Source organism: Zalophus californianus, chromosome 13, assembly GCF_009762305.2.
Source record: "Zalophus californianus isolate mZalCal1 chromosome 13, mZalCal1.pri.v2, whole genome shotgun sequence".
NCBI lineage: Eukaryota > Metazoa > Chordata > Mammalia > Carnivora > Otariidae > Zalophus > Zalophus californianus.
In genome coordinates, this window is record NC_045607.1 from 89,627,023 (window position 1) to 89,639,048 (window position 12,026).

Below are 12,026 nucleotides of genomic sequence, written 5' to 3' on the forward strand. Positions count from 1 at the left end.
CAAGGACACAGAAAATGTTCAAAATGTAATCAAAATGATTTCCTCCAAACAAAACTGTCTATGTAAGCCTAGAGGAGACTGGGCCCCATCTCTAACAGGTGGGATTAAAAGTGATTGCGTTCCCCAGTTTCCTAAGTCTTTGTCTCTATGGAATTCTCTCTTAACGGACGTTTCATGTAAGTGGAATCCTATATCTGTGGCTTTTTCTGTGTGGCTTCTTTCACTTCTCAGGACATTTTCAAGGTTCATCTTTGTACGTGAGTACTGAATAATGTTCCACTTTCTGGATATACTGCTGCTTTTTATCCATTCATCAGCTGAGGGATATTTGGGTGGTTACCACCATTTGACTGTCGTGAACATTCACGTACAAGTTTCCATGTGGATAGAAGTTTTTGGTTCTCTCTAGAAGTGAAAATGCTTGGTCATGTACCTGGTTAATGTTTTGAGGAAATGCCCAACCATACTCCAAAGTGCCGGCGCCATCTTCTATGCTCCCACTAGCAGAGAAGGTGGGCTCCAAGTTCTTGCATCAGCAGTGGTTGCTGGCTGCGGGTTTGGTTACAGCCATCTGAGTTATGTATGAAGCTGTGCGTCATTACAGCATGGGTCTGGATTTTTGTGGTGGCTAATGTCTTTTCATTTAGTTATCAGCCGTTTGTGTATCTTTAGAGAAAAATGTTTGTATGATTTGCCCATTTCAGAGTTGGGTCATGTATCCTTTTATGGTTGATTTGCAAGAGCTCTTCATACATTCTGGATACTAGACCCTTACCAGATAGGATTTGCAGGTATTTTCTCATTCCAAGGGCTTGTGACTTTCGGGACACTGTCCTTTGAAGCATTAAGTTTTTCATTTTGGTGAAGTCCAACTTTTTCTTTGGTTGTTTGTGCTTTGGTGTATGTAAGGAACCACTGCCTAATACAGGGTTATGGAGATCTGTGCCTATGGTTTACTCTGAGAGTTTTGCATTTTTTGTTTTTTACAGTTTAGGTCTTTGACCCGTTTTAATTTTTGTGTACGGTATGAAGTGGGGGGGGGGCCTTTGTTCTTTTTGTGTGTGGATATTCAGTTGTCCCAGCACCATTTACTGAAAAGGTTTTTTTTTTTCCTCACCAAATTGCCAAAAATCATTTGACTATAAACATACGGACTTATTTGTGGACTGTCAAGTGTATATTGATCTCTGTTCTTACTAAGCCAGTACCACACTGTCTTGATTACTGTCCCTACTTTGTAGGAAGTTTTGAATATATGACTCGTAAGTTTGTTTTTTCAAGACTGTTTGGGCTATTATGGGTCCCTTGCATTTCTGTATGAATTTTAGGATTACATTGTCAGTTTCTGCACGTACAAGTTGGGATTGTGTTCAGTTTGTGGCTCAACTTGGAGAATATTGCCACCTTAATTAAGCCAATCCACAAACGGGATTTCTTTCAGCAGTGTTTAGTTCTGTAAAAGTCTTGTACTTTTTATGCTTATTCCTAAGTATTTTATTCTTAATGCAATTGCAAAGAGTTGCTTTGTTATAGAAAAACAGTTGCTCATCTGTGTATTGATAGCAGTTCCTGTAACACTGTTGAATTCACTTACTAACTAACTGTAACAGTTTTTTTTTGTGGATTCCTTAGGATTTTCTATCTAAATCGGTCCTTTCTGATCTGGATGTGTCTTGGCAAACTGCTAGAACCTCAGAACAATATTCAGCAGAAGCGGCCCCAGTGGGCATGCTGATCTTTCTGACCTTAGGGGGAAGTTTTCAGGCTTTCATCATAGATGATGATGTTAGCTGTGAGTTTTTCCTAGGAGGGGACTTCCTCACCAGGATAAAAGACTCTGTCGAGATGGTGTATTGTTACACACTGATGTTTCAGGTATTAGACCAACTTTTCCTTCCTTTAATTTTCATTCCATTCCTTTAATTTTCATTCCTTTAATAAATCCCACTTGGTCACAGTATAGAGCCGAACTTGAAGAAATACATTAGTGCGTATTTTTACAAATCAAATAAAGAAGAGCCAGACATAAAGAGGCCTGAATGCATTTTGGCTTTATTGGCCCTAAAAGGCGACAGGTGCATGATGAGGAGGTGTACCGAACTGTACCGAGGCAATTCACTGAGAAAGCAAAATAACTTGCATAGGAACTTGCCCAGGGACCTGTTCTGGGGGGGGGGGGGTGGCAGTGCCCCCCTTCCTTGGGAGGAGAGGAGAGGGAGTGGTGGGCCACTGGCTGAAAGACCATTTCTTCCTCCTGCCCCCACAATCCTTCTGGATTAGCCCTTCAGTGATTTTCTTTGCCAATGGAGAGGATTTTAAAAAGCTCAACATTTAACAAAATATGATACACAATTTCATTCCAGAGTAAAAAGCATTCCAGTATTTCCTTATTGAGCTCTTTGCTCACATACCCGCTCTGCCCACGTGAGCCATCTAGGTCTTTAAAAGCAATTAAAAAGAAAAGACTTTAAGAAGGCTCTGTGGACTTGAAATAACCCTTCAAAGCTGGGCATACAGACCAAACAAGATCGGGTTTTTCTGTTAAGATACTAACTAGGAGTTTAAAAAGTTTCAGTAATGTAAGGCAACAATTAATCCTCAGCAAGTCAGCAAACCAGTGAAAAGACAGACCACTGTTCTTCCTACAGCTTCCTGAGTGAGCAGCCGACTGCGGCGCCTTCAGTGGAGACATCTTAGCAACCCTATGGGTGCTCACTTCCATCAGCTAAACTGGAAACAGGTACTTCATGCAGCAGTCTTTCTAAGGTCAGACTCTTTCACTGCATGTGCAATACTGGGCTACTTACACTGAAATTCTGTAGGGAAAACTACGTTTATTAGAATTTGAAAAGGCCCTCTCAGAAGTGAGTTTTGAATGAGGAGCTACTCCAGTCTCCGGCTGCTGCCTCAACAGCGGCATGAAGAGTAAGTGGACGTCCTCAGCCATTTCTGGCACTAAAGCAGTCTGCCCTGAGACCAGGGAGCATCTTGAAAACCAAAACAAAAAAGACTGTTTACAAAGAAAAACAAAGGCAGAAAGAAAACCATGATGATTACTGAAAGGGAATCACATCCTTCCCAAATGGGGGGAAGTAACTTTCATATGATGCCTGTCCTCAACGTGGGACTCCCACCACAAACCCTATTTCAGAGCAGCCACAGGGACAAAGGAACTCGGCCGTATTTCGAAGTTCACTGAGCCATCACTTTTTGTCCGCAACTCTGATTCTCTATAAGCTACCAACCCGGCAACCCTTCCCCACCCCTGACGACGTCGGAAGTCCGCTGGCGCGACCGCTAGCAGGGGGCGGGCGCCTGGGAGGAGCAGGCCTGAGAAAACACACCGCATCCGTCTGTCACAAGTCCTCCTGTGATGCACGCCTAGTGCCACTTTGTTTTACTATGGCTTTTCTTTAAAATGCCTTTTTGGCCTATGCTGGCTAAACTCAGTTTGTCCAGCCTTTCCAGTTTCTTAATGGAAAAGAGCAAGCTAGGAGAACTGACCACTCATCTCCCCAAACCCTTCCACTGCCAGAGCCGAGACACACCTCCCAAGCCACACCGCCGTCTTCTAAATGAAAAGCACCTTGAGGTCCTCGGCCTGCCCTTCTGCCGGATCCTCATTCAGCAGCTGCAGGGCCGGTGGCCTCGCTGCAGGCGAAGCCAGCACCTGTAGCCCCCGGGAAAGCCAGCTCTGCTGGACACGGACGGATGATTGAGACTGGCGAGAAAACCGACAAAACTAAGGACTCAGTGCATCGATAAAGTTATGCCCTAAAGGATTAACCTTGGATAACAGGACATGCCTACTAAATGAAGAGAATCAGTATTTATAAAATGCCCAGCCACTCGTCACCCCACTCACTTTCCAGCCCAGAGCAGCCACCGTGGCAACCCTGGGCTCTGAGGGCGGAACCGAGCCTGTGCGCTTGCACCCACGACAGCCTGAGCCAGAAGAGCGTGGAAAAACCCCTCAGGAAAGGCAGCTGAACAAACGCTCTGCTGAAACTGGCAAAGGGGACAGGGGAAAAGTTAGACATCGGGCCTTGAAAGCAACTCCGAAAAGCATCACAGCGACGGCTCTCAGGAACCTCGTGTCAGAAGGGTGCGCATCCCCAGCTCGGCACAGGCTCCCACGTCGGGACCCTGGGCTTCGCTCTGGAGGAGCCAAGCACATTCGAGCAGCTGCCTGAAGCAGCAGAGCCCTCGCTGTCCCTGCCTTCTGACCCCTAAGGTTGCCATCTCAGGGGAGTCTTGACTCCAGCAAACGGATTTTAGCTACCATCCTCTGACCAAACCATCTTGGGCTTCACCTGGAAATGTCCTTTGTCCCATGCACGGCTCACAGTACCTTCTACAGCTGTCATGATCCTAAGGGGTAATAACTACTCAAGTGGTTTGTTGGCTTTTATCCTTAAGGTCCCAGAGAATGACTGACGGGTGTCGTGGTGGTGCCCACGGTGCTTCGGGGCCAGGAAGCCGGCGCTTTCAAGTATCAGGCCACGCGTCCCTACCCCACAGTGTCCCCATCATCATGCTGGGCCCTGAAGAGTGTCAGCCCACGAAGCTCTCTGAACAGGTGCTCATTCAAAATCACTGACTTACAGACATCCATGTAACGCGGGGAGAAACCGCGTCACGGGGGGTATCCTGCTGGGCATGTACTCCGCGCTCCTCCAGAAGACTAAAACACAAAGAGACTGTAGGTGCACACCCAGGCAGAGGGAAATGTCCAGTCTGGGAACTTCTCTCTCAGAGCATCCAGCTGGGAGGATTTCTTATCTTCCCCAGAAAAGTAGTGGGCAGCAATGGCCACAGTGACCATCCCTTCAGGCTGTTCTTCCAAGACCTGGCAGAGAAAATTAGTTTAGTTCTCCGGTTCTAGGAAGGCAGGATAATGATCCCAAGCGTCACCTGGGAGCCTGATCAGTGACAGCAGCAATTCAGGGAAATTCCCACCTGTACTTCTATCCAGAACCGCCATGCAGACGCCTGGAGCCCGTGGGAGTAAAATACGAAGTAGTCCCCTCCTTTACTTGTGACCGGGGTGCCGTTGCCAAGAGACCACTGAGAGAGTGTTGACCCTTTGTGGGTTCGAATGTAGAAGGACATGTGGCTCGGTCCTGTAAGGTAAGAGGAAGAAGAGTTCACCTTTTAAAAAGCATCAAGGAAAGCAGTTAATGCACCACCAAAGCAGCCTCTGAAGGACCTGCCTCGTGTCACCTTCCAGATACTCACTACAGACCTACCGGAGGTTCTGCTTTGCACCTCCACTCCGTGGCCTCAACCAGGGGAAGGAATGAGCTCCAGCAGAAAAGGCATAAAATTTACAACGAGGAAACCTCAAGAACCTAGTGCACATGAGTCCTTCAGAAATCTAGAGAATAAGCTTCATTGAGCCAAGGGGTAACTTCAAGAACTGGAGCAAAAGAACAGATAAGACTTAAGAGACCCAAACGCATCACGAGGGCGGCGGTACAGTAAGGGAGGGAGCCCAAGACACAATGCAGCCAACGTGGAGAGGGAGTGGGGAAGCAGAGCTGTAGAGACTCGTAGGGTTAAGGCCACTAAAAACTGAGAGAGTGAAATGTTACATAATATGTGGTCAAAACAAAAAAAACTTTCCTAAATGCCAGAAAATACTCTCTTTAGTTAAAGACCAAAGAGAACCTGTCCTACAACAAACGAATACAGCAAATAAAGCATAAAGTGGAGGCCAAATGCATCAGTCCTAGAAATAAATGTGAATAGATCTAATCAGCAACTAGAAGGAGAAAAAACTTCAACTGGGCTTAAAAAGCCAGATCCAGTCATCTATTGTATTCAAGAAATATACTTAAAAGAGATTCAGAAAGGGTAAAAATAACAGTATGAACAAAGTGGACACAGTTTTTAAAAAGATCTCTTTTGGGGCGCCTGGGTGGCTCAGTCAGTTAAGCGGCTCAGGTTATGATCCCAGGGTCCTGGGACCGAGTCCTGCATTGGGCTCCCTGCTCCTCTCTCTACCCCTCCCCACTGCGCATGCTCGCTCTCTCAAATAAAAAGACCTCTTTGAGCTCAGAAAAAAACCCGCAGGATTCAAGACAAAAGCATTACATGTAAAAAGGCACTTTTTAATACTAAAAGCTTTAATTCACAGTAATACGACATTGTGAGTTCTGTGCATCAAGTGACAGCAACTGCTTGATGAAGCAAATCTGCAGGAGATGCAAAAAGATATACATGCAGCCAGACACAAGTAAGAGACTAATGAGTTGAACAAAAAGGATATAAAAAGAGCAAAAGAAATGATCCGTGAAGTAGATCATATGGGTATATATATACAACTTTAGAAGATAAATTCTGCATTATCGGGCATGTACAGTGGGCACAAAACATTAAATATTAGCTATTTATAAAGGAAATACCGGTTCTATAAAATTGAAATATAAGTAACACTGACTGTAATTTGGTAAAACTTAAAATTATCAATAAAACAAAATGATGGCCTTCTACCTAGAAATTTTAAAAATCTACTTAAAAGACTCAGGGTGGCTCAGTCGGTTCAGCGTCCGACTGTTGGCGTCCGCTCAGGTTGTGCTCTCATGGGTCATGGGACCAAGTCTGTTTTGGGCTTCCTGCTTAGCAGGGAGTGTGCTTGGGATTCTCTCTCTGCCTCTGCCTCTCCCTCCGCCCCTGGGGCATGCTCTCTCAAATAAATAAATCCTTAAAAATAAATTTATAAAAGACTTGGGTTAATAAAGAAGAAATGTGAACAAAAATTACAGAAATTTTTTGTAAACAATGAAAATATTACATATTAAACTACCAGGTACATGTAAAAGCAGCGATAAGAAGAAAATCCGTTGTAATAAATGTTTTTTCATCTATTTAAATAAAATTTAAATCAAAATTTAAGTACAACCACGAACAAAAAAACAAGGAAATGTTACAGATAAAGCAAAAAGCAGAAATCAACAAAAGAATGAAAATAGAACTAAACCGCTGTAACTTAGTGAAAAAAATCTATTCTTTTTTAAAATTAACAACTACTAGCTAACCTGGCTAAGAAAGAGGCAGGGGAAGGGGAGTGGAGAAAACCCAAGTATACAAAAAGAATAAGAAAAATAGAAGAAATGTTTAAAATCACATGTGACTACTCTGCAGACCTCTGTATTATTAAATTTGGAAACCCAGATGAAATGGATACTTTTTAAGGAAAATAGATTACAACAGGGATACAAATCTTAAGCAGACCAATTTCCCCAGAACAAGTTAAACTACCCCTGCAAAAAAAGGACCATGACCAGATGGTTTCAGAGAGCAATACAAGCCAACTTTTCAACCAGATTGTTAAATGCTTCCAAAACTGTTCCAAGGCATTCGAAATGAAGGACAGCGTACCATTTTCATGATGTTTATACATTTATAATGTGTAACACATACCTAAATCTGATTAAAGAGTACCAAAAAGAAAAAACATGGACCAATATTACTCATGAATATTAACTCAAAACTTCTAAATATTAGCAAACAAAATCCAACATCATGCAAAGAAAATAACAAACCACGGCCTAGTGGAAAACACCATATCAAAGGACCCAAGGAAGAAATAGCCTAGGATTATCTTTACAGATGCTGAAAGTAGCCTTTCCCAAAAATAAAACCCATTCCTTATAAAAACATTCAAGACATGACTACTGTTAAATGCTTGCCTAAGGCTCGCCTCTCACACGCTGGGAAACACTAGACATCTGTGCTCTGCGTAAAGCAAGGATGCCCACTCACCACGTCCACACCATTCCACACCATACGAGCGGCACCAGCCACTTACACACACCAATTACAGGCCTGAGGACGGGTAAAGAAGAAAGACTGTATTTGCAGATGATACACAGTAGTCAACAAGCTAGACTTGAGTTCTGTTTTTGTAAGGCTCTCAGGCTAAGAATGGTTTTTACGTGTTTAAAAAGCAGTTAAGGGACACCTGGGTGGCTCAGTCAGTTAAGCGTCTGCCTTCAGTTCCAGGTCATGATCCCAGGGTCGTGGGATCCAGCCCTGTGTCTGCTTGTGCCCCTCCCCCCAGTCATGCTCGCTCATTTGTTCTCTCTCAAATAAATAAAATCTTAAAAAAAAAAAAAAAACAGTTAATAAAAAATCCACAATAGGGACATACAGCAAAGCCCAAAGTATTTACTAGCTCTGGCCATTTAAAGATTGGCAATTCCTAGTATACCTGGGGAACTCTAGAGAAGCAACGATTAACTCACCAAGTAAAAGATTCAGTGAGGTAGCAAGATACAAAATTGACATACAACATATAACCAGTTAAGAGAACATAACGGTAGAGAAAACCCCAATTATAATAGCAACAAAAACTAGATGAGGAGAATCTTATTAACACTCCTGAAAGACACAAAAGTAGACATGAACACATGAAAAGCCGACATTCCCAGTTCTTGGACAGGGTGACAGTATTATGTCAGCTCTCCTTAATTTATAAACTATGATACTCCCCAAAATACCAATAAGCAGTAAGTTTTATGTCAGAGTCATACTAAAGTTCATATGGAAAAACAAACGTGAAAATAGCGAGGAAAATCCTGAAAAACAAAAATCATAAAGGATCTTTAACCCTCAAAAGAAGCTTAACAAAGCTTCTATAATTAAAATGTGGTAACAGGTACACAGGTACACAAACAGACCCACACATATATGGTCAAATATTTTTTCTGATTTCATGACATTTATAATCACAAAACACAGGGCAGTAGATGTGTAACTTGCCTGCCAGGAACCTGAATTTTACTGCAATTCTCCAAATTGTACATAAAGGATAGAGAAAGGTTTGGCCTTTCCTGCGCTCCCTTTTTACAAGCTGGTGATTAAATAAAAATCAGAAATAATTATTGGCATGAACAAGAAACCGGCTGGTGCAAAATAAATTTATTTCCAATTAAATTTTAAAAGTCTAGAGAAAAGTATCTGCCTTTGAAAGCATCAGCTGAGGCACTTAATTCCCTGTAAGTGCTTCATTCCCTTGGTTAACTGCCAAATTTTATGATCTCCCTACCACCATCTTGTGTCCTCCACCAGTTTTCCATACGAGATTTTCAAGTCCCTTCTGTGTTAAACTGAGTAAACTATGCCTTAGCACAATAAATATAATTATTTACTTTTTACAGTAAATATAATGATGGCTACAGTCACCAAAAAATACAAAAAATCAAGCAAGCTACTTGTGAAAGAGGAAGTTTGGTAAAAGAGTGGGCAAAGCTGAGGTATATACAATCAAATAATTTTGACAAAGATGCCAAAGCAGTTCAACAGGGTAAGGTAAATCTCTTCAAGAGATGATGCTAGAACAACTGGATATCCATAGAGGAAAAAAAAGAACCTTGACCTCTACCTCCCACCGTACACAAAAATTAATTCAAGGTATATTATAGGCCTAAACGTAACAGCTAAATGAAGCTTCTAGAAGGAAACATGAGTCTATCTTTGTGACCTCTGGGTAGACAAGGTTTTTTTTTAGAGAGGACACATAAAGTACTAATTCTAAAGAAAAACCTGATAAATTGGAATTTATAAAAATTTAAAACTTCTGCACATCAAATGACCCCATTAAGAAAATGAATGGACGGGCGCCTCGGTGGCTCAGTCATTAAAGCATCTGCCTTCGGCTCGGGTCATGATCCCGGGGTCCTGGGATCGAGCCCCGCATCGGGCTCCCTGCTCGGCGGGAGGCCTGCTTCTCCCTCTCTCACTCCCCCTGCTTGTGTTCCCTCTCTCGCTGTGTCTCTCTCTGTCAAATAAATAAATAAAATCTTTAAAAAAATAAAAAGAAAAATTAAAAAAAAAAGAAAATGAATGGACAAGAAAATCTCGGAATCTGATACATACATATCTGATAGAGGACTATGATCTGGAACATACACACTCCTGCAAGTCACTAAGTCCAATTTTTAAAAGGGAAAAGGAAACAAAGCAAGATAACTGAGGATCTTCCAATAGGCACTTGGAAGAGTGCCCTACATCATTAGCTACCAGAGAAGTGCTAAATGCCCCACAGCAATGGTTCAATGGAAAAGAACAGCAAACACTGGAGAGAATGTGGAAAAGCTGGAATTCTCCTGGACTCCTTGTGGGGAACCAACAACATGCTTAATGACCCAGACCCAGAATATTATGTACTGGAAGACTATTTACATGAAGCTCAGGAATGGTACAAAGTGAACAGTAGCAGGAACTTTTTTAAAAATGAACTTCCTGTGTTAAGAGTTCTCCTGAGAAAGAGAACCAATCCTCAACATCATATTAGCAAATCAAGTCCAACACTGTGTAAAAAGAATTACATACTACAACCAGGGGGGGATTTATTCCACATACGCAAGATTGGGTCGGCCTTGGAACATCAGTTAATGTAATCCATCACACCAAGAGGCTAATGAAGAAAAATCACCTGGTCACATCAGGAAAGAGAAAAGCAAAATCCAACATCCTTTCATAGGCAAAGCTCAGCAAACTAAAAATAGAGAGGAGTTTTCTCAACCTGAGAAAGAGCATCTACAGAAAACCTACAGCCGACATGATACCCAGTAAAAATGTAGACGCTGTCCCACCGAGACCAAGACCAAGACAACGATCCCCACTCTTACTCCTCCTCACAGCACTCTTGTTCACAGTACTGGAAGTCCTAGCTAATGCAGTAAGACAAGAAAAGGTAATAAAAGATAAAAAAGATTGGGAAGGAAGAAATAAAATAGTCTTTGTTTGCAGGTGACATGATCATCTATGTAGGAAATCCCAAAGAATCAACAACAACAACAACAACAGAAAACTCCTGGAACTAATAAATCATTATGGCAAGGTTGCAGGATATCAAGTTAATAAACAAAATCAACTGTTTTCCTATATACCATCAATGAAAAATACTATTTACATTTACATCAGCATCCCCAAAAATGAAATACTTAGGTACAAATCTCACAGAAGTTGTACAGAATCTATACGAGGAAAACTACAAAATATAGTTCTGATGAAAGAAAACAAGATACAAATAAATGGAGAGACGTTCCATGTCATGGATAGGAAAAAATATTAACATGTCATTTACCCAACTTGATCTATAGATTTCAATGAAATTCCAGTCAGAATCCTAGGAAGTTCTATTGTGGATCGTGACAAATTGATATATGGAAAGACAAAAGACACGCAATATCCTGAAGAAGAATAAAGTTGGAGAGAACAGATACTGCCCCCCTTCAAGGCTTGATCAGGAGTGCACCGTAATGACAAAACAGAGAAACAGATACACCGAACAGACAGCCCAGAAATAGACCCACACGAATACAGCCAACTGATGTCCGACAACGCAGCAGAGGTGTTCAGCAGAGGCGGGACAGTCTTCAACAAACGATAGTGGGACAACGGGAAATCCACGTGCAAAAAAAAAAAAAAGAATCCTACACTCAGACTTTACCCCTTTCACAAAAATTAACTCAGAATGGATCGCTCATGGATCTAAATAGAAAACACTAAACTTGCAGAAGGTAACATCAGAGGAAATCCAGAGACCCTGGGTTTGGCAATGACTTTTACACACGACAGCAAAATCATGCCCCATGAAAGACAAACTGATTACACGGGACTTCATTAAACTTAAAAACACTCTTGAGAGAATGAAAAGACAACCAGATTGGGAGAAAATATTTGCAAATCACTTATCTGATAGAAAGGACTTCTATCCACGTGCATGGAGAGCTCTTCAGCTTCAACCACAGAAATCAAACCACCCAGTTAGTACACAGACACGTCACCAGGGGTGACACACACGGCAGCAGTCCGTGAGAAGACGCTGCACACCGTGGGTCAGGAGGGAACTGCACACGGAAAGGGAGACACCACCAGCGCTCTGTCAGAATGGCCAGAATCGCCGAGTGCGGCTGGGAGCGCACAGGGTGCGGCCGGGCTCGCGGAGTCCGGCAGCTTCTGACGAAGGTAAATATAGGCCGGCCACACGATCTAGCAACCATACTCCTAGGTTT

At 42.4% G+C, this 12,026-nt stretch overlaps 1 protein-coding gene across 5 annotated transcripts in view; it reads right to left on the reverse strand.

The window, feature by feature from the left end:
- Positions 1-2,026: 2,026 nt before the first annotated feature.
- The window catches only part of ERMP1 (endoplasmic reticulum metallopeptidase 1), a 47,398-nt gene continuing 37,398 nt past the window's right edge, over positions 2,027-12,026 (reverse strand). For 4 of the 5 annotated variants that reach the window (XM_027615313.2, XM_027615312.2, XM_027615316.2 and 1 more), the window contains 2 exons: positions 4,960-5,123; positions 2,027-4,849 (listed from right to left, as the gene is read on the reverse strand). In XM_027615313.2, coding sequence (XP_027471114.1) covers positions 4,685-4,849; positions 4,960-5,123 — 329 coding nt within the window. In that variant the 3' untranslated portion in view covers positions 2,027-4,684. Of the gene's footprint in view, positions 4,850-4,959; positions 5,124-12,026 lie in introns of those variants that run through there. The other variant, XM_027615315.2, reaches the window with a different exon arrangement.